General features: G+C 39.9%; 1 protein-coding gene across 3 annotated transcripts in view; it reads right to left on the reverse strand.

Annotated features, from left to right (window-relative positions):
* Nucleotides 1-8,469: 8,469 nt before the first annotated feature.
* The window catches only part of CUL2 (cullin 2), a 174,250-nt gene continuing 159,233 nt past the window's right edge, over nt 8,470-23,486 (reverse strand). For all 3 annotated transcript variants that reach the window (XM_089668711.1, XM_089668710.1, XM_089668709.1), the window contains 2 exons: nt 21,730-21,846; nt 8,470-9,097 (listed from right to left, as the gene is read on the reverse strand). In XM_089668711.1, coding sequence (XP_089524837.1) covers nt 8,966-9,097; nt 21,730-21,846 — 249 coding nt within the window. In that variant the 3' untranslated portion in view covers nt 8,470-8,965. The remainder of the gene's footprint in view (nt 9,098-21,729; nt 21,847-23,486) is intronic.

Consider the following 23,486-nt stretch of genomic DNA (forward strand, 5'->3'; position numbering starts at 1 on the left):
TAAAAATGTATTTATTTACATGTAAATGCACATGTAAAGTTTGTTTGGACCCGTTTACTATTAGTCTGGCACTGGTTTTATTCTCTGGATTAGTTCAAGGTACCACCACACCTAGGGACACCCTGTCTGTAGAGAGCAGTCTCACAAGGGCCAGTGTGCTCCACAGATTAGATTGAATAAATATAATATTGCAGAGACAAAGTGCTTCTATGATTTGTTTTTTGGACTAGAATTTCATTGCAGTGTCCCTGTTAGGTAGATACACACTCACAATTTGTCCTGGTGACCATTGTCACTAAGACTGAAAGTGAGGAAGAAAGCAGAATTTTGAGAATTGCAATAGAGGTGAAACCTTCCAATGGGGACACTTGTTCTAATGACAACTAAGAGGGCATTTCCCTCAGAAGAGAGTTTCTCTCAACTCCTGCAGTGTCTACAGAGCAGTAAGTAGAGGTGAATCTCCCTAATTGGGCATATATAGGAAAACATTTAATGGGTTTTCACCATGTCTTACCATGACCACCATTGTAAAAACCATACAAACAAATATTTTTGAAAATGCAATATAAGTGTACTTGAAAAATCCCCTTTCATGCTGCGAGTGCTGCCTGTCTCCTGGTCATATCTTTCCACAACTTCCTGGATTCCCAGCATGTGTTTTCAGCTTCTTCTCTGCCATTTACCTTCCATTTCTAAGGACTGCATATCCCATGGTACCATGCTGCCTGCAAGCAAAGATTTCTGTACTGACTCTGCCTCCTGAAACTCCTCCTCTCAGCACCTCTGTATTTCAGAAGGCAGGCTCTGTGAAATGTGTGACCCAGCAGTACCTATGCACAGGGCATAGTGAACACATCTCACAGAATTCAAGAAAGCATGTGGGGACCTTTACAAAGTACGTTTAAAAATGACAAGATGGATCAGATTAACAGGAATAGGCTAGGAATAATTGAAATACAACATAGAAATGAATGTTTTTTTTTACATTTTGACCATAGGTACACTTTAAACACATAAATGTAACATTTTCCCCAAAACATTATTTTAAAATGCTGGCAGTAAAGCATCAACAGGGACAATACAAAATCCACCAGCATAGCCAACATGGCTTTTCCAATGAATCACCACCAGGAAGGCGGACATGTTTAGTTTCATGAATCAGCTCTTACATCCATGTAATTCACGGTCATACTGGGAATACCATTTACAACTTGTATCAATGTGTAATGACATCATCGATTTATGATCAGCACATGCTGGAAATGAATGATGTCACCGGTAAAAGAGAGCAGAAACATCATGAACGCATTATCTGGCGTTAGCAGCTTCTTCACCTCATCTTGAGGAATTTGGATTTAAAGGAACCTGTGCAGACGCGGTCACTGCTGAACTTTCTAAAAAATGCTGCTTGACTGGCTGCCTAAGGCTTCAGTGCAATGACCTGGAACAAGCACTAGCCAAGTCAAAACTGCTCATCTGCATAGTTGACGTTCCAGGATCAGTGACAGCCAGGCACCTAGCATTTTCAGGTGGTCAGCAATTGCAGCTTTCATATGTCTCTCTGCACAGGTATGTTTAATAAATATACTTCGGGTGTATGTACCTGGACGTAAAGGTCCAAGGTCAGACCTACTCTTCTGCACTGATGAAGTGCTGTCACTGGTCATCCGTAGACCTTCTTTCATCTCTGGGTTGAATGGAGGCTGTTACAGTGCAGAGTTTCTGGCCAGCACAGGTCTGTGTATCAGCAGATCAGAAATGTGGTCTTTTACAGTTTAGATCAGATGATTTGCAGTACAGTGGTAACAGGCGCTGTGCCCTGCAGAAATCTCCATTCATATAGTAAATTATATCAGTCCTGCTCCATAATTCTCTCCTGGACTACAGAACACCTCCCTCTATCCATAAGGGGGAGAGCTCAGGTACGATAGACAAAAAATGTTTGGGATTCCAGTGCAGAAGAGGCAACATTCTTAGCTCACTGCATAAGATAGTAACATGCAGAGTTTCAGACAGGATCAACAGAGTTTTTATAGTACTTGAAGCACTTTTTAAATAGGCAAAACAAATAAATAAGCATGTAATAAAGATATGAACTGAATATATTTTTCTTTTGTCCCGATATGCACTTCAGTCATACACAATTTATCAGTGATCTGGAATACATGACCTGGTAGTGGTCCCTGAGAGCCAGTTTGAGAAGCCATGCACTCTTTGGCCCATACATACTGGTCGTTTCTCTATCTCTCCTACGCGCCTTTCCTCCCGCCAGCAGCATTTTGGCATGAAATAAAAACCCCCCAAAACACTTGATGCTTGGAAATGAGTTTAGCCGCGTCAGGTGTTTGGGCAATAATTCATTTTATTGGGTAGAATGAGAATTTATTCTGGCCGTTGAAATGAATTAATGCTCAAGCACTAAACACGCCTAATGTTAACTACTTGAAGACTAGACCTGCTCTGGCATTTTTGTTTACATGCAACAATCAGTATTTTTTTGTTAGAACCCTCAAACATTATATATATATTTTTTTAAAGCAGATGGACTAGAGAATAAATGGGTTGGTTTTGCAATTTATGTCACGCGGTATTTGCGCAAAGGTTTTTCAAATGCTATTTTTTTAGGAAAAAAATACACTTCTGAATTTCAATGCAAACAAACCCACAATACATAATCAAATTTTTGGTAAAATATAAAAGATAATGTTACGCCAAGTAAACAGATACCAAACATGTCACACTTTAAAATCACACACACTCATGCAATGGGTACTATCCTATCGCCTACTATCCATAGACAACACTTTAAAAGCCTTTACAGGGTACCACTTCAGATATACAGAGGAGGTCTGTTGCTAGAATTACTGCCCATGATTTGATGATTACTGTGATACCTCACATTTGTGGGACAATCGCTGTTTGCTTGCGTGCGGGACAGACATGTGCGATCGCCATTGCTCGCAAGTATTGGGGGAAAGAGTCATTTTTTTTTTTGTTTTAGCTTTTACACTGTCGCTAAAATTTATTTTTTAATCACATTTATTGCTGTCACATTGAATGTAGGCATCCCCTGTAACAGCAACATGCATGTAACAGGTACCTTTTTTTTTTTTTTTTTTGTATTTAAATGGCACCATTTGAAAGAGCAGGGCCCTCAATTCCTTCATGTTTTGCATTGTATTGGTATTGTTCTGTCACATGTTTTGTCCCCCTTTGTAATGTACAGTGCTGAGTGAACTATTGGAGCTTTATAAATACTGTATAATAATAATTTGTAGCCAAGTAAACCGGAAGTGATATAAAGCCATCGCTTCTGGGTAACTATATCATAGAGCCCAACAAAGCCGACCCAGTCTTTGTTGGGCTCTATGATCAGCCAGTAGAAGCACCAGCTGATTGACTGGGACGCCTGGTGGGACGGGAGTCCTATTAAAGCCGTAGAAGATGGTGGGAGGATGTCCCCTCCAGCTGCTTGTAATAGCAATTGAGCAGCTAGTTAGCCACTCTGGTTGCTTTTACAGGAGAGAGGACCTTCGGCTCAAAAAAAAAACAGCTGCAGGCATCATCCTGGTACAACCACTGGACAGCCAATGATGTACCAGGTACGTGACTGGTCTGCAAGTGGTTAATTTGCATTTAGACACGTTTACGTGTATCAAGTGTTTTTACTGCAAGACCGGCGCTGCTCCTAGATGTATTGGCAGTGGGATTTTTCATCTGCCTCTAAACACTCCTGCCTGTAAACTCCTCAAAAGAAACGATGTGTGCATGGACACATAGGCTAACATGCAGGAAAAAAAAAATGCCAGACGCCACTAAGAGCAGCTGTAAAAACTGCCGGTGTGTATGAGGCATTACATGATCCATTGTGTAAAAACACAAAATAAATAGATGGGTCTTGTTGGAAAGTCAGGTAAAGCGGATCACACACTAGCAGATTGTCAGACAAACATTTGTATACACCTCCTCTTCAATTTATTTGATGACTTGATGAATGTCATTTGAAAATACTTCAAAAAATGTTTGCTTTCAACTTACAATTTTGGGCGCGAGTGAACTTTCCAAGCAAAAACCACATTCGCTATTAGAAATCTGTTAGTTCCCAAAAATATTTCCATCCTACTCCTTCGAATTTTCTTGTCACTGTGGTAAAAAAAGATCATCAATTTGACCCCACTAACAATAAGAAGATCAAACGGTCCTAAAATGAGAACTTTCCAACTAACTTCTATTAGTGTATGGCCAGCTTTAGAGTAGCTGCATCCCTTACAGAACATTTCTCTCAAATCCAAGTACACTTTAAAAACATTAAAACAAAATAGTAAATATAATACAGTAGAACTGCAGCAGATTTAGAAGAATCCCGTGAAGAAAAGCAGAGATGGGATAAAGTCAGCTGAGTGTTGTCTGGATCTTGCATCCTTCTCTCAGGTTGATGATATGGGAACTGCATGCCTGTTGAAGGAGTCTGCCAGAGATGACATCAGCTGGAAAGCAGGGAGGCCGGGACTCCTCTCTCCTGAGGGAAGGGCGTGTGCTGCCATTGCTATGAAAGAGACCACAGATGAAGCTGAACAAAACACAGGCATATGCTGTACAGACAGGTTAGAGGGATCAATCATCCCTGTTGGATTATCATGTGACTTGATAGTAAAAAAAAAAAAAAAAAAACTTATTTAACTGTCTCTCTCAGCCTCCCCGGGAGGTTCTAAAGTTACTGATTATATGAAATTTACCAAATAGTAAAATTAAGCAGGTTGTACATATAAAAAACAAAAAAAAGTGATTGGATAGATAATCATCCGAGGTATTTATTAAAAAAACAAAACCAAAGAAACAAACCCCCTGGCTTCACACACTTGTTTTTCAGATCTTTTTTAGCTTTGCCAAAAAACTGGCCACACACATCACAATGGATTAGCGATGAGCTGTGCTGGGAAGCTGTCAAAGTCAACAGCCAATCATAGTAGGCAGAGGCATTCCCCACATCACAGGACTCCTCTTGCATATGTGCAGCTGCAGGGAAGAGAATGCCTCCACTACCTGGGATTGGCTGTTGGCTTTGACAGATTTTCAGTGGAACAGCTCAGCGGGTTCAGATTTGAGCTCATCCCTACATTGATCAACAAAGATTTCACATCCTGAACATTTATTTATTTCAGGTACTTATATAGCACCGTCAATTTACGCAGCACTTTACATATATATTGTGCATTCACATCAGTCCCTAACCCTCAAGGGGCGTACAATCTAAGGTTGCTAACTCACATTCATATACAAGGGCCAATTTAGACAGGATCCAATTAACCTACCAGCATGTCTTTGGACTGTGGGAGGAAACCCACGCAGGCACAGGGAGAACATGCAAACTCCAGGCAGGAGGTGCCGTGGCTGGGACTTTTTGGAGTATCTTCTAAGATTTTTGTCTGCTTATCACAATAGAAAAAAAAAAAACAACTTGTAATTTAACCCATCATCTACTGTTTTAGAAAAAATGTCTGTTTTGCAATATCTGTTGGCTATGCTGCACACATGATAAACAAAAAAACCCCAAAAACATATAAAAACATTAAACTACCAATGAAGCACATTGGGGGAGATTTACTAAAGCTGGTTCACTCAGTGCACCTGTGCATGGTAGCCAATCAGCTTCTAACCTCAGCTTGTTCAATTACGCTTTAGCAATGAAACCCGTAAGCTGATTGGTTTCCATGCAGAAGTGCACAAGATTCTGAGTGAACCAGCTAAGTAAATAAACCCCATTGAGGATACCAAATACCACTGGAATATCTGTAGAGATATACAAGTAGTGGCTCTGTGCTACTCGGATATACCAAATAATGTTACATATGAGAAAGGGAAAGCTGGGCAAGGGAGTCCCATAACAATTAAAAAGAAATAGCCACTCCAAAAGAATTTGGTTCCAAGACAGAAAAACATGGCATATGAACCACTTGTCGACACAACAAAAATATTTTTGCCTCCAGTTCACATAAAACTCACACTGATAAAGTGAACTGAAACTGAACAGGTTTGTGAAAGTGATGAGCAAGGAAAGTGAAGGTTTCGTTATTTGCAAGAATAACAAAAGCCAAGATCAACAAAGACTTTTTTTTATTGCTGGTCCTCAGATCAGATAGCTCATCAATGACAAGTGGTTCACAGATCTGTTAAAGAAACCTAAGAAAATCACCTGGAAAGCATTCAAGGATGTCATTGAGACTTTTCTTGGAAACTACAGAAGACCAAACTACTGTACATTCAGCTGGTTGACAAACTTCCTACAGCCCAAGACAATGAAGTACAGCATGTCATTGAAGACTCATTTTTTTGCATTCACACTTGGAATTCTTTCCTGGAAATCTAGGTGCAGTCAGTGACGAACATGGTGCAAGGTTTCACCAGGACAATGAAAAAAAAAATGGTATCAGGGCAACTGGAATCCATCAATGCTGGCTGAGTATGCTGGCAGAGAGATGCACCAGGCACAGAGTACAAGTGGAAAAAGATCAGAAACACGTTTAGCCTTCCTGAGCTCATGAAATGTGTAGGAAACATTATTATTTATTACAGGTACTTTTATAAAGGTGAATTTCATAATTCTCATGATCTAGTCATTCTGAATATATATTGGTGTTCAGTTTGAAGGGGTCTACCATAATCACTAAGTTTTTAGGAAGCAAAACTTACAGAAAAAAAATGTTGCGCAGGTTTACCAGCTGACATTACAATCGCTGTACTATGTTCTTTAGATTTAGCAACAGCTATGTAGTTTGAATATAAATGGAATGGTTTGTTTATGTAACTTTTCAATCAGGTTAATCTTCACTCTACATACCTTTAACCACTTCCTGTATATAAACGGCTGGACAGTGGCAGTGCAGGGGCGGGTTGCCATTCATAAACAGCGCCCGCCATTTTGGACTGCGCACACCGATCGCTGTACGGGACCTCTGAGTGAGGTCCCGATCATGTGATCACTGATTGGCCAATCAGTGATCACATGAATAGTAGTAAGCAAGATGTCACTTCCTGACATCAGTGCTTACTACATGTGAAATCGGTGAATGATCACAGAGATCACATGGTACAAGGCTATTCACAACAGTCTTGTACCATGTGACAAGCTGTGACCAATTACAGCTCACACAGTATCAATGGCTGCAAGAATGCAGCCAGAGAGAAGGAGAAATGATTGCTTTTACAGCCTTTATGGGTGTAAAAGCAATCAGTGTTAAAAAAAAAATAATCATCAAACCCCCCCCCCCCCCCCCCCCACAAGTAGTACAGTGTCAATATGGTGACACTGTACTGCTAGGGTGATAGTGTGTTAAAAAAAAACCAAATATAAAAAAAATATAAAATGTAAAAATGTTTTTTTAAAAATTATAATTTTTGGTTATAAACTAATTTGGGTTATTTTCTTTTTACTAGAAAGATAATCAATTTTGGCCAAGATTTATGAAGAAAGATTATTTGCAAAATTTTATAAGAAAAACACTTTTCTTCTAAATTTTTGGACTTTCATTTATATAGCAAAAAAAAATCCCAGTGGTGAATAATTACCACCAAAATAAAGTTTTATCTGTCTCAACAAAATTCATATGGGTACAGTATTGCATGACTGCGCAATTGTCATTCAAAGTGTGATAGCACTGAAAGCTGAAAATTGGCCTGGACAGGAAGGGGGTAAAAGTGTCTGCATGATCTTAAGGTTTACCATCTTAACAACTTCATGTCCAATCACATTGGGACACGGGGAGATTTACCATGTCTGAGCATGACACTTTAACTTGTACCAGAAGTAACCTGAAGTCTGGTAGTTTCCACTCTGTTAACTGCTTGACCTAACACACCACTTTCCAGTTTCTGAGCGTGCGGCAACTGCCAGGAAACCTCTGGCTCTGACACAAGTACCAGGTTTAAAAACTTAGCCCAAAGACACTACAATCTGACTGCACAATCTCCTTCATTATAAGAGAAAGTTTTTCATAAGACTATACAAATTTCATTTAGTTTTGGACGGAGTAGAGATGGATTAGAACCTTTGTTTGAAGTGTGGTCTGTGCCCGTTAGGGAGATTCATCCTCTAGATTTGTCCCATTTACCATTATCATCAAAAATGAAAATAAAGTGGAACTTTTCCAATGGGGACCCTTGTTCCGGTGACCAGGGAGTCCCCCTTGAACTCCCTTAATTTTCGGGGATGAACACTTATTTCCTGTTTTTGGTTATGGGACAAAAAGTGAAGGAAAATCTCCTCAATGGGACACAGATAGCAAAAAAAACCCCCCAAAAAAACAAACAAAAAATAAACCTGATAGGGGTTTTAACCCTCCCTTACTCCAAATGAAAACAGTTTTGCCTATAGTTCTACTTTAAGATAAAATATACCAATTCATTTAATTTGCCTTGAGTTTCATAATCCTGCCTCCCTTCCTTTGCACCAATTATACCAATACACAGAACATTTCTTTATTTTTTAATATGACAAGCAGCAATATCATGTTTGCCATTTTTGTACATTTTAAAGTAGATACAGTTATTAGGTTATTTTTTTGTAATATTACAATATTTAGTTTGTACTTTAAGTCTTTTAAGATACATTAAAAAAAAATGAACACATCAAATGCAAACGTGGAGGAGGGAGAAAAAAATATTTTTACCCAACCGAAAAAAAAAAATTAAAAAAAAAAAAAAAAAAAAAATCCACATTCCAGAAATACTTCACTCATTCCTTTTAGTAGAGCTGTAAGAAATGTTATAATGGCATGAGCTGGAAATATTTATAGGCATCTTCACGGACGCTCATGACACTGGTGGCACTGGTGATGTTGTAAACAGCAGAAAAACGGAGACTGCCAGGTGACCAAATATGGAGGCAAAGGCCTGCTTCTTCCAACTGGAGCACACCAAACTGCAAAGGCGATGACGTCCTCTCACACATGTCAATCTGAAAGTGGCATCATGCCACGTAGCTGTATTCATCTGCTGAGGCTTGGCTGCGCTCTATATACTGCTTGTCTATGAGAACCTCAATGCACTTTTTAATCATACTGATGCTGGGGTTGAATCGAGCTCTGGATTGGCTGATCACCTGAAAAGGAACATACATGTTCATGAAAACATGAAGGGTTTAGGAAAACAGAAAACATAACAATAAGTAACAGGCACATCTATATTCATTTTAGGAATTGCCTAACAGTAGTCATGATTAATGAAAAATGATCATCAATTCTCACGACACTATCCAATTTCTGTAAAATCTTGCAACAATGGACAGACTTATCTTCAGATTGATCTTGACACAAGAATGCTCACACTGTAAATATTCTCTTGTGATAAGACTAACTGTAATGGTTGTGTGTACTGGGCGCACAATTAGCTGCGTGTGGAGCAGCCATTTTGTCCACGTCACCAGTCTCCTTTGCCAATTCTTCATGAGAAAGCATTGCACAGTGACCTTTTCCTCTCTACCCCTGCCACCTCCTTTCAGCTCATACAATCCACAAAATCTTGCTGGCAGACACCCCTCATCTGCCTCGTAATAGGACTAGCAGAATCTAACCCCAAATATACATCACAGGGCCCAAAAAAAAGTGTCTGCCGTAGACACTTCAATGACCAGAAAGTTACCAGAAATTGGGTCATTAATACCTTAGTTAGGAGTCAGGAAAATACACATCCCTGATGTACTGCTTCTCAACCAAGACTCTAAAACTTCAGCATGTGTCATATTTCATTTTGTAAAGCACTGCAAAAACTGTTGGCGCTATATAAATCCTGTATAATAGTAATAACTCATGAAATAATGACAGTACAGCCAGAATATAGACGTATTTACCTTGCATTTTGAACCCAAACATTCCTATGCTAGGAGGTACCATAATGGATTAGGCCTCCACAACCCTCCTATGAGAAATGGAGATCTGAGACCTTCCATATTTATATCCATTTTGAAGCTAATTTTATGATGGACAATAATCTGCATGGTAGCAGACTGTAGGTATCCAGAATTATGAATACTTATAAAGAAAGTGTATTTGGGATTTTGTCAAGGTGACCTCCCAGCACCCAGCCCTTAACATGTTCACATGATCCCTGTAAACACCCCCGTTGATGTCAGATTTAAAAAAAAAAAAAAAAAAAAAAGATTGCAAGCAGATTTGGTAGCTTTTGTGTTACCATCAAACAAAGGAACATCTGTCAAGTTATGAGAGCCGATAACACCTTACATATTGACTGAACTTTGTTAAAACCAAGAACTTTGCAAATATTCCTTATAACTACTTTTTAATTCTCTGTTGCTTTATGGTCTCTTGTTTTTGTTGTAACAACTTTTTTTATGTAAATATTTTGTTTGCACCATTTTACATAGTTACATAGTTAGTCTGGCTGAAAAAAAGACAAAAGTCCATCCAATTCAACCATTAAAAAAAAAACAAGTACTTGACCTTTTTTATTATTAAACCCTATTTTGAAAAGTGTTAAAACTGTCCATAAGGCTTTTAACGCAAACTAAAAAATCCCCGTCTCTTGAAGAGTACTATTGTGTATGACAAATCTCTGAATATACCTGTCTGTGGTGACAGTGTGTGTACAGACATTTATTTTTTTATTTTTGTTATTGCCAAGATTATGAGCTTCTGCCTTCTAAGCCAAAAGGTGGTGGTGGCAGCTTAAAGATTTACTTAATCAACTTAACCCAGGGACAATCGCGCTCAGGCTGCTGGCACCTAGATGGTGGCCCCACAAGCTGGAAAATCTTTGTGCAGGTTGCAGCTGAGAGTGGAACGGTTACTTAAGTGACAGCGCGGTGTGAGATTGGATGGTTCTATTTCATGAGTTTGTGAAAAGGGCAGGGTTCTGGCACCGCGTTTGTCGCATTAATCACCAGACATTAAGACATTTCTGCCTCCTCAGGCCCCATTCCCAACTTAGTGCAGAAACAAAGGTCTTCCAGTACCCAAGACAAGAATGCCCAAGTGCACACCCCCCCCCCCCCGAGCTCTTTAGGGGGAGTTAAGGAGTTAATAAAAATACTTAAGGAAAACAAAAATTTTAACTACAAAATTTAGGGTAAAAAAAAAAAAATAAATTATACACAGATTTCATTTATAAAAGATACTAGAATCATTTTTCTGGTAGATATTTTTTTTGACACAACAAAAATGCTAATTTCAAAAAAGAGAAAGCAAAAAAAAAAAAAAAAACAACATTAAGGGAAGGGAATGAAATAATTAGTAACCAATTATGATTCACTAGGGGTTTATAATGTTAAATCGTTTTTTAAAGTTCTTTGTGGAAATGTTTTATTTACACACACATTGCAGCTGCAACAATTGGCCAATAAAACAAAAAAAAAAAAAAAAAGACAGTAAACAATATGTTGGTGCAACTGAAAAATAGGCCTGTAGTACTGGGTCCAAGGATAAACATTAATAGGTACATAGGTGGATGGCGGATGAATAACTAGCAAGTTAAGAAAAAAGTGAAGTCAGTAAAGTATGAAGTATAGTTTTGATTTAAGTGGAAGATAATATGTTAGTTGGGGGATCAGTGGTTAGCAATGATCTATACTACGATATTTTCAATACGCTAATGGTATCAAATCTCACTGAGTATCTATGGACAAGGTTTTAAATGAAAGATTCTCAAATATAAAATTTTTGGATCCGTGGTTCCTTAGGTAGGGAGACCTCAGCCCTTTCCATGCAGAAAACATAAGACCGTTTGCCTATAAACAAAGAAATAGTAGGAGGTTCTTGAGAGATCCACGTGTGTAGGATAACTTTCCTATCCCTGATACAAGGGATATGATAATAAGCAGTTTTTTACAGCCTCAGGAAATTTTGATGCCTGGGATGTTCATTAGGCCAAAAAGTGCCCATTTGGGGGTTAAAGGTAAGTAATTTATAGAATATGTGGTAGCATAGGGGACAACAGAGTACCAAAATCATTTAATCGTGGGGCACACCCAGAAAGCGTGGAACATGTCCTCATCTAAATGTCCACATTTCAAGCAGCAAGAGGGGGAGCCTAGGTCCATGAGGAAGAAGCAATGTGGAGATATACACCCTGTTCCAAATTATTATGCAAATTCTATTTATGTGTCACAAAGATTAAATATTTGTTTTTCAGTTTAACTCATGGATGGCATTGTGTGTCAGGGCTCTTTTGATCACTGAAAACAATGTCGGACACCTGTGATAATTAGATTGGCAGGTGAGCCCAATTTAAGGAAAAACTACTAAAGGAGGGTGTTCCACATTATTAAGCAGAGCACCATTTTCAAGCAATATGGGGAAGAAAAAGGATCTCTCTGCTGCCGAAAAGAGTGAAATAGTTCAATGCCTTGGGCGAGGTATGAAAACAGATATTTCACGAAAACTTAAGCGTGATCATCGCACTATTAAGAGATTTGTGTCTGATTCAGAGCACAGACGGGTTCGTGCAGATAAAGGCACATTGAGAAAGATTTCTGCCAGATCCATGCATCGGATCAAGAGAGCAGCTGCTAAAATACCATTACATAGCGGCAAACAGATATTTGAAGCTGCTGGTGCCTCTGGAGCCCCACAGACATCAAGGTGTAGAGTCCTCCAGAGTCTTGCAACTGTGCATAAGCCTTCTATTCGGCCACCACTAACCAATGCTCACAAGCAGAAACGGCTGCATTGGGCAGAAAAATACATGAAGACTAATTTTCAAATAGTCCTGTTTACTGATGAGTGCCATGCAACCCTGGATGGTCCAGATGGATGGAGTAGTGGATGGCTGGTGGACGGCCACCTTGTTCCAACAATGCTGCGAAGTCAGCAAGACGGTGGTGGAGTCATGTTTTGGCCCAGAATCATGGGAACAGAGCTGGTTGGCCCCTTTAGGGTCCCCGAAGGTGTAAAGATGACCTCTGCAAAATATGTGTAGTTTATGACTGACCACTTTCTTCCCTGGTACAGAAGGAAGAACTATGCTTTCCATAATAAAATCATCTTCATGCATGAAAATGCACCATCTCATGCTGCAAAGAATACCTCTGCATCAATGGCTACTATGGGGATGAAAGGAGAGAAAGTCATGGTGTGGCCCCCATCGTCCCCTGACCTCAATCCTATTGAGAACATTTGGAGCATCCTCAAGCAAAAGATCTATGAAAGTGGGAGGCAGTTTACATCCAAACAGCAGCTCTGGGAGGCTATTCTGACATCTTGCAAACAAATTCAATCAGAAACTGTCCAAAAACGCTCAAGTTCAATGGATACAAGACTTGTGAAGCTACTATCAAATAAGGGGTCCTATGTTAAAATGTAACGTGACCTGTTAGAATGTTTAAAAAGTTAAAATGTTGTTAAAAGTTTGATTGAAATAGCTTTTTATTTCATTAAATATGCTGCAAACACATCACAATTTTTAGTTCTTTACAACCTATAAAGTGTTTTGAAACGTACTGTGTGTAATAATTTGGAACAGTGCATTGTAAGTTTGTTTAAAAAAAATCCTGTTATTGGGAGGTTTGTTCAATAAAATGTGAATTGTATTCTTAATAGTGGATAACATGAGAATTATGCTGACTGTTATTTACATCAATTATTTAGGTAAATGAGAAAAATATAATTTGCATAATAATTTGGAACAGGGTGTATAGGAGTTTCATCATTGTGACTTTGACTGTTCCCCAAGATAAACATATTGATTTTAAAAAAAAGAGTATCAACTTGGATCTGGGGAAGTTCTTGGTCAATTTGGAAAGGCCAGCCATAGGGGAGGTAGTACAGTGCCTTATGGTAGAAATTATACAGAGTTTAAATAGCTTTTGTACTTGGATTAGGATATCCTAAGAGTGTGTCCAAAGAATTTCCCCAGTCCTTCCAAGTGCTGTGCTGTTTATTAGAGCTCCTGATGTAGAGCAGGTGGCTGTCACACTGACAGCGGAGTAGGGTGTGCTGCTTACACAGGAATATCCAAAAACTAGCCATCATCTGCAGAACTGAGCTATCAGTTTGACTGAGGCACAAGCGAAGACTATGCAATGCAGGAGACTCCTGCCCCATGGCATGACACCTAAGGTGGGTGCTTCCTCTGCCAGTCCTGTCCCAAACCTTTTCCTCTACCCAATCACCCATTTTTCTATAGCTCATTACCTTCTCAATTCCCTATATCCTGCTCCTACACTCCAAACATCCCAGAAGTGAATTTCTTCTCAACAACTGCTGTACACCAAATGTCTAACATTATGGACCACCTCAAATGATAGTCTCCAGCAGTGGCTTCTGCACAGGAAAGAAAGCAGACAACGGCTGAGAAATACTTAGAGGATGACGTCACTCATAGACTTACAATGGGGCAACAGTTTTCGGCTGGTCCTCCTCTACACAGAAGCCAAAGCTGACAGCTCCACCTGGGACCAGACCAGAGCAGCTTCAGACTAGACGAGTATAGCGATCCTTTCTTTACAGGGTGAGATAGATTCAGCTTAGACTGGGGGTGCGAGTAGGTTTATCATTAGTTAGAGGATAGCTGGAATTCCACTTTAAGTGTATTCTACTTGGTGAAGCAATCTTCAGACTAATAGGTTTACATGTTTAGGGACTAAATAGGTGTGGCCAGGCTTAGTGTTCAGCTTTGACAACACTCAGAAGTATCTCAGCTTTGGCTTTCACATTGGCCTGGCATTTGAAAAGAGAGCCTGACATTGACCAACAACACCCCAACCCCCACCCGAGAGAGCCTTCCACTACCATCGCCCCCCATACACTGGCAAACTCCCCCCCCCACCCCAGCAAGAGAGAAGACACTCACATTCACAGCTCTGGACATCCCCGGGAACAAGAGTCAGGGTCTGCATACACCATCAAGCAGCCTGCAGCCTCTCTGAGATCCCACCTGGTCCTCATGCTGCATGTGTATCTTCTGCCATCATTTCTTTTGGGGGACGGCGCTGCCCTCCTGAAAAAATGCCGCCCTAGGCAAATGCCTTGTTTGCCTTGTGGTAAATACACCCCTGTGCATGAACATCATACCTGCAGCAGTTTACTTACCATCCTGTGCAAAATGTAATCGGTCATAAAGTACAATACTTGAATGAGAAGTTTCAGACGAAAGCAGTCAGTCTATAAAGTGCAGCCCAGTAAAGCAGAATTTACTCAGCTTCACAAACAACGAAGTGATAGTCCTGGAACAAATATGTGGTCAGGGGATAGCTTCCATCTGAGGCTTCTAAGCTGTTTATTTTGTGACCTGAGCAGATTACAGGCAATAGATTCTAATGTCTTTTCCTAGTAAAAAGTCTCCATAAATAATAGCAGTGTAATTGGAACATATGGTTAGTGACAGCACAGTGCCTAGATGGATTGCCTATGAATGCATTTTGTGCTGCCTATGGAAATGCAGTTAGTGAATATTTGATGAGGACAATGCTTTGTTTACAGCATATTAAACCCCAAATGGATGTATATAATCATCACAGAATGACAGTTGATGTACATTGTACACAGTGCAGGGAACATCAGCAATGACTTATGAGAGAGCATGATGAGAGATAATACTTGCATTGAAAAAAAAATATATTTTAAGAAAAATAGTTATTTAATAAATGTTGGAAACCTGTAAAGTTTTATGGCTCAGTCACTTCACTTTGCTGCAAATGCTGTATTTGTGCGTTGTGGTGCTTTGTCGTACAATGTCACTACAGTACAATGCAACACACCTGCACTATACTACACCACAGTGCATGAATGCAAATTAAGTTTTAGAATTTGATAGGAAGATACATTTTAGAGTAATGTGGTTACAATTAAAGCTCTACAAAATAGTAACTGTATGTGAAGGACAGTTAGATTTCTCCCCCTCACCCACATTTCACACAATTTCTGATTGTACAAACCCACTTCGATGAAGCACCTTACATTAATTAAAATATTCCAAAAATGATGAAGCTTGAAATCAGTCTAGAGATGCTGGAGCTTGGAGATACTATTCCGTGAAAAGAGAACCCACAAATGTCTCTAAAATAACTTGAAACTGATCACAGTAATAATTGGCATCCATCATTGTTTATAGTGATTTTAACAATCAGATTTTGCGTTTGATTTTAGATTAAAGTGTTACTAAACCCACAACAGTAAAATCAGTCTGTATATGCAGTAAAGCATGCCTGTTATACTCACTGTGGAACATAAGGGGTTAATCCTCTGCATTGTGTAAAAAGGCGTAATGATCCTGACTTCTCTGATCCTCCCCTTCTTCCAGTGCCCCCCTTCTGATCTCCTGATAAGACATATTGTGTGGAGACACTCTGCAAATGCTCAGTTTGGTGTGTAATGCTAGAGTTTTTTTTTTTTCTTGGGAGAGTGCATGTGATCAGTACAGGGCCAAATCAGCACTGTCCAGACAGAGGTCAGGGGTTCTGCATCCTCCTAGAGCAGAAAGAAAACTCTCCCTACAAACTTTAACCAGTGCTCTGAACACTGATAGGTGGCACGAGACTGCTCTAACTGCTGATGGGAAAAGGTATTTAGCAGTTTATATTTACTAAAAGAATTTCACTTCCATGTTCTGTGTACTGTGGGAGACCAGATATAGTGGATGCAGGGTCCTGTGTTTAGTAACACTTTAACCACTTCAGCCTCTGTTGCGTACCCGTATGTCACAAAGTTGAAGTGGTCAGATGTTGTATATTGCATTTTTTTTTATCAAATTGCATTTGTAAAAACGCTATGCAAATGTGACTTAAAAAATTGCAACACCCACCAACCATATTATTCTCTTGGGCCTCTGCTTAAAAAACAGAATGTTTGGGGGTTCTAAGTAATTTCCTAGTAAAATAAAAATGCAGATTTTTACATTTAGGAGAGAAGTGTCAGAATAAGCAGTTGTTAAACAAAATATTTAAAATTAAAAAAAAAAAAAAAAGTATGGAAACAAATGTTCCCTTTAATATTTTGTTGCTCAACCTGTAGAGACAATCATTGCAAACAAGCGCTTTCTGTGCCTTTCATTGAACATCTGCCAACAGGGAGTTTGGTCGTCACTTCTTCATCAGCTCTGATGAAAAAGGGACGCCCTTCAAAACGCGTCAGCTGTACCCTGAGTGTCTACCTCTATGATGGGACTTGCGCAGGCTTCACATTTCACAAGTTCCTTTGAGGACTTACATGCTTGATTTACTTCGCTGTTTGCGAGTATCATTCTGTATTAAATAAAACTTTGGTTTACTGAGGTAATGCGCAATGTTGGTGCGCTGTTTTGTTTCGCTTTGCAGTACCCGTCGGGCTTCCCCAGCCTTGTTTGGAGCTGCACAACCCCATATGCACTGGTGGTCGAATTTTTCAAGTTCTGGTTCCATCCATCCACCCCTTTTTGGGTCTCAGAGCGCAGGAGAGTAGTTTGGACCACTCTACTTGAGCAAATTCTCCAGCTGGCTCAGGTTTTATCTGACTGCATTTATATCACTTTCTATTGAAGAATGCCAGACCTCAGATCAGGGCTTATAGAAGGCCATTTCAGTGTAGTCCAATGTTTTGTTCTTAGACATTCCAGTGTGCTTTTAGATGTGTTTTGGTTCACTATCCTGGTGGAAGAGCCATGACTTGATACGGAGATAGAGTTTTCTGACACTGTGCAGTGTGTATTGCTCCAGAATTTCTTGACAGCCTTACAATTTTATTTTGACCTGTACAGTTTCAAGGCACCTTATGAAAAGGTCCAAAACATAACTAGGCTGCCTCCATGTTTCACAGAAGGCTGGACTATGAAAACACCACCTGCCGTCATTGTTCTTGGATCCAATTTCTATTAATTGTTCATACCATTCAAGAACGTTTTCTAGGGCTTTCATGTTCAGTGGTACATAAACAATAGGTATGATTTTAAAATTAGAAGAGATAAATTACTGCTTTTCAAATACAAGAATAGCATCTTGTTGACTGCTGCAAAAGTTCCTAAACCCTTTCCTCACAGACACTTTCAGCAAAACTATGGTGTCAATGATATCAATGGCTTCATACCAGTGCAATGTGTATTAACCCATGGCACACCATTGCATTAGCTCTCAGCAGCTTCAGATTATTTTATTAAAAAGTAAATCTAACATTCTTTCTTTTTTTTTTATATTATTTATTTACACATACAAAATTGGCCAGTGTTGTGTGTGCATTATTTGTTTGAAAAAGAAATAAATTATTTATATACTATATTCTCAAAAGTATTGGGACGCCTGCCTTTACATGCACATGAACTTTAATGGCATTCCGGTCTTAGTTCGTAGGGTTCAATATTGAGTTGGCCCACCCTTTGCAGCTATAACAGCTTCAACTCTATCAGGCAAGTACCGTTCTCCTGCTAACTGCCAAACCCAGACATATCTATCATATTGCCAGACAGAGAAGTGTGATTCGTCACTCCAGAGAACACGTCTCCACTACTCTAGAGTTTGGTGGCGGCGTGCTTTACACCACTGCATCCGATGCTTTGCATTGCACTTGGTGATGTAAGGCTTGGATGCAGCTGTTAAGCCATGGAACCCATTCCATGAAGCTCTCTACGCACTGTTGTTGTAGACAGTTGGCGAGTTCTGCTCACTGTGCGCTTCAGCATGCGCTGACCCCGCTCATTTTACGTGGCCTAACACTTCGTGGCTGAGTTGCCGTTGTTCCCAGTTGCTTCCACTTTGTTATAACACTCACAGTGGAATAATTAGTAGCAAGGAAATGTCACGGATGGACTTATTGCACAGGTGGCAAGCTATCACGGTACCACGCTTGACGTCACTGAGCTCCTGAGAGCGACCCATTCTTTCACAAATGTTTGTAGAAGCAGTCTGCATGCCTAGGTGATTGATTTCATACACCTGTGGCCATGGAGGTGATTGGAACACCTGAATCCAGTGATTTGGAGGGGTGTCCCAATACTTTTGGCAATATAGTGTATATGTCTTATGTTTATGATATATATATATATATTTTTTTTTTTATTTATTTATTAAGAAAATGATACATACATACATACATACACAATATATACAAGTCATATTTATTGTATTATAACCGAACGCTTTATAGTGTTGCACAATGCTTGTGTTTTACAACATCACACGGGCCATAATAATTACCTGAGACATAAGTGTTCACTGAAAATACAGTACTCTTTCCCTTTAATAAAAATGCTCTTGACAGCATCTTACTAAAGTATAACTAAAAATAATATTTGTTTTTAGCTTTAGATAGGGTGGAGAGAGATTAGAATGCCTGTCAGATATTTACTGCTGTCTGAGAGAGATTCACCCTCTCTATTTGTCCTGTTTACGGTTATATCTGAGAATGAAAGTAAAAATCCCATTTTTCTAGGTGCCACTAGAATAGGTGTAGAAGGGAAATCTCCCAATGGAGACACTAGTGCTAATGACTGCGCCCCCCCCCCCCCAATAGGGGACATGTTGTGTAGTCCATGGAGACCGCACAGAACAATGATCTTAGATTGTTAGCTCCAAGGATCAGGCCCTCCTATCCCACTTCTATTGAACTGTATTGTTGCTGTATTGTCTCCTGTTATATTGTACAGTGCTGAGCAAACTGTTGGCGCTATATAAATCCTGAATAATAATAATAACTAATCACTTATGCTGCTCTGCTATTAATTTACTGGATTTCCAACAGGATCAGTGGGTATTCTTTTTGCATTTACCGAAGAGGTATAACAAAATGATTTCAATATATTTAACAGCTTTAGGTCAGTGCATAAAAGTAACAAAAGCTTCTATTCCTCCATTAAAAGCAAACTGAATTCAGGCAAGAACATCTTAAAAATAGTTCTAAAGGTAGAAGGTATTTTTACTTTAATACATTCTCTGCATTAAAGTAAAAAATGTTCTGTGTGCTGCTCAACCGCAGCCCCCTCCCCCAACTTATACTTACCTGAACCCAATTTCCCCTCAATGGAGAGCGAGGCAGCATTGGAAGCCATTGGAGCCAGCAGCTGTCAATCCCAGCCAGCGAGGAGAGAGTGTGTGTGTGTGGGGGGGGGGGGGGGCAGAGAGGAGCCACATTCTGTGCGTCAATTGTTACAGAGCACAGCTCAGCATCGAGCCTGCATGAGTGCCCCCATGCAGCATTTAAAACAAAGGTGAAATGTTTAATCAGGCTCCTGCCCCTTTTGGATATGCGATTTCCCCATGCCTTGTTCAGCGAGGTCACATCTTTCTCTAAGTGGCATCACAGGACAGGATTTTTGCCACTTATAATTTAATGTCATACGTATTGCCCACATTGGGTGTAATTTGGACTGCAGAAAGGGAAGACTGTGGAACACTTGTTTTATGATTTCTCTCTTATGTCACCGAGTGGAAAACTAAATTAGAATACTTCCGATACAGATTAGATAGCTGGGAAAAAAGCAACTTAATCTGCAAACATGTTCAAGTAAAATAGAATCCAACCTTTTACAGCATTAATGAAATAGCATTTTTTCTATTTCCTATAGAAATCACACGGCAAACTGGAACTTTTGGAGATAGGCTGGAATCAGCCATCAACCACCTGTAGTTCTCCAACACAGCTGAAATCCAGGCAAACAACTAAATACACAGATGAAATACATTTAGGGGAGTTGTTTTACTTTCCAAAGGATTTGTGTCTCTGAGTCCAGGGCTGATCACCCGTATGTGATCACTGCAGAGCGATTACATGTGAGTGCCCTCAATCAGCTGCGGGAACTCCCACTGGGCTTCTTGCATACAGTTGTGATTTTCAAGGTGTGAATGCAACCTTACCTCGATTAAACCTACTTTATTTTAAAATGTTTCAAATATGTCCTTTTCTTAAAAAGACACATGTAACAAACTGGGGGGAGGGGTGCAAATTGGCATCTTAGCCCCAGGAACTGGATGACCTGGATGTCCTAGAACCATGGAGGTCTTGAAGAGTTTGCAAGTTGTAACTGCAACGTACTAGTCAGTTTGTTTGATTTAACTGGATTATGCAATGGTGTGATTCTCCGTGTGGATACCTTTAGTTACCAGGAAATTCAGTATTCACCTAGCATGTGACTGTTATGGGAGAAGGCATATTGGACTCATTCCAGAAATGATTTTGCTACAGTAGTTTAGAAGTAAATACATGACTCACTACTGCATGTAACCACCCAGTTTCCTTCATTCCTATTCCTGGAGTAAAGCTGTCCACAGGCGGTTAGGTTTTGAAGTGTGTGTTTTGAGAGGAAAAAAAAAAATTATTTTCACCTAGATGGATGCAGCATTGATCTAATCCTGCATCTGTTCCCCGAGTCCTCTCCACTCTGAGCAGAGAGTGGTGACTGTCAGTCATCTGGTCTCTGCTCCTCCAGAGCTTACTGGAGAACAGGGCTGTGGAGGGAGCAGGAGCGGCTCGCTGACAGGCTGTGCCAGCTGCCAGTCCAGGCATCTGGGTGGATCCCGACTGTAAAGTCAGAATCCTTCCAGGGCCTGGACCAGCTGAGTGAAGTGAGTCAACAGTGGGCTTTAGCCTGCCGTCAGCTGAAAAAAGGTCACAGGAGTGCAGAATGAACTGCACTCCTGTGATCTATAGGAGAGATAGGGCCAAAAACAAAAAAACCTTGGCCATGCTCCTCCTTTAAAAAATACTAACAGATTCCTCCATGTTAAGTGGATGAAAGACACCCCCATCCCCCCACCCTGCTCCTGGCAGTACAACATGACTGCTTCCACAAGGCAATGCGCTGATCAGAAACCATCCTTACCTCTTGTATGAGAGCATTATGTCGCAAGACTTTTCGTGCTTTCATGATACGCACTATAGCAGCTTGAAGATACATTTTTCGGTCTTCATCTACAGCACTTCGGGTCTGTTCCACTTCCTGTGAATGACATACACAGGTGTTTAATTCTTTCAAGATGGAAATAACTTTGAATGTGTTCACATCTATCTCATATTCTATAAAGGTGAATCTGTCTGGAGCCAAATACCAGTGTGAGAAACCTCAAATTTCAATCTCACACTAAAGCTAAATGCCAAAGAGATGAAAAATGCAATTATAAATTAATTTAAAAAATGAAATGCATTTTAAACACTGCAGGTATGCCTGAATCTGCCTTTTTATTGGATTCCTGTAATCCCCTACACAGCATAACTGAGCCTGGGTAAAGAAGGGGTCACTTCTCTGGTCCAGTTCCAATTAATATTGCACAGTCTGCATGTTCAGTGTTGTCAAGCTAATGCTGAATGTGCATACAGGAGGAGCAAAGGGATATCTTCAATATGCTGCTGCTCCTTAACAGCCAATATCAGCCAAGGAATGGGTGCTAGAGAGTGCCAGAAGCACACGACTGGAGAAAAAGGATCGCAACAATAATAAAAAGGCACAATGGCCTCATATATGTACAGTGGATCTAAAAAGTCTACACACCCCTGTTAAAATGCCAGGTTTCTGTGATGTAAAAGAATGAAGCAAAGATAGATCTTTTAAAAATGTTTTACCATTTTCAATGTGACCTATAAACTGTACAACTCAATTGAAAAACAAACTGAAATCTTTTAAGGGGGGGGAGGGGGAGTAAACAAACTAAAATAATGTGGTTGCCTAACTGTGGATGTAGCAGTCAGACATCACTAACCTGATCAATCACTGTTTTTGGTAGAAATGATATTTCTACATGGCAAATAATTTACTAGCAGGTGTAGTAGAGTAATAGAAATCCAACAGACCCAACAGTCAAGACATGCATGCTGCTGATTCTGTGTCATTGAATCACTAATTGAAAGGGGCATGTTCAAAATAATAGCATTGTGGAGTTCTATTAGTGAGGTCATTCATTCTTTGATAAACAGGTGGCAATTATTGCCCTTATTTAAGGAAAGAAGGCAGCAAATGTTGTACATGCTGGTTACAGTGCATTTCTTTCTGAAATGCTGAGGAAAATGGGTCGTTCCAGACATTGTTCAGAAGAACAGCGTACCTTGATTAAAAAGTTGATTGGAGAGGGAAAAACATATAAAGAAGTACAGAAAATGATAGGCTGCTCAGCTAAAATGATTGCAAATGCTTTAAAATGGCAACCAAAACCTGAAAGACGTGGAAGAAAGCGAAAAACTACCATTCGAATGGATAGAAGAATAGCCAAAATGGCAAGGACTCAGCCAACAATCAGCTCCAGGAAGATCAAAGAAGGTCTAAAGTTACCTGTGAGTACTGTTACAATTAGAAGACGCCTATGTGAAGCCAAGCTATCTGCAAGAAGCCCCCGCAAAGTCCCACTGTTGAAAGAGAGACGTGCTGCAGAGGTTACAATTTGCCAAAGAGCACATTGACTGGCCTAAAGAGAAATGGCGCAACATTTTGTGGACTGATGAAAGTAAGATTTGTTCTTTTTGGATCTAGTGGCCGGAGACAGTTTGTCAGACGACCCCCAAACACTGAATTCAAGCCACAGTACACTGTGAAGACAGTGAAGCATTGTTGCGCAAGCATCATGATATGGGGAAGTTTCTCATACTACG

The sequence above is a fragment of the Staurois parvus genome, unplaced genomic scaffold (genome assembly GCF_062004578.1).
Source record: "Staurois parvus isolate SC_StPar_1 unplaced genomic scaffold, SC_StPar_1.0 ptg000061l, whole genome shotgun sequence".
Taxonomy (NCBI): Eukaryota; Metazoa; Chordata; class Amphibia; order Anura; family Ranidae; genus Staurois; species Staurois parvus.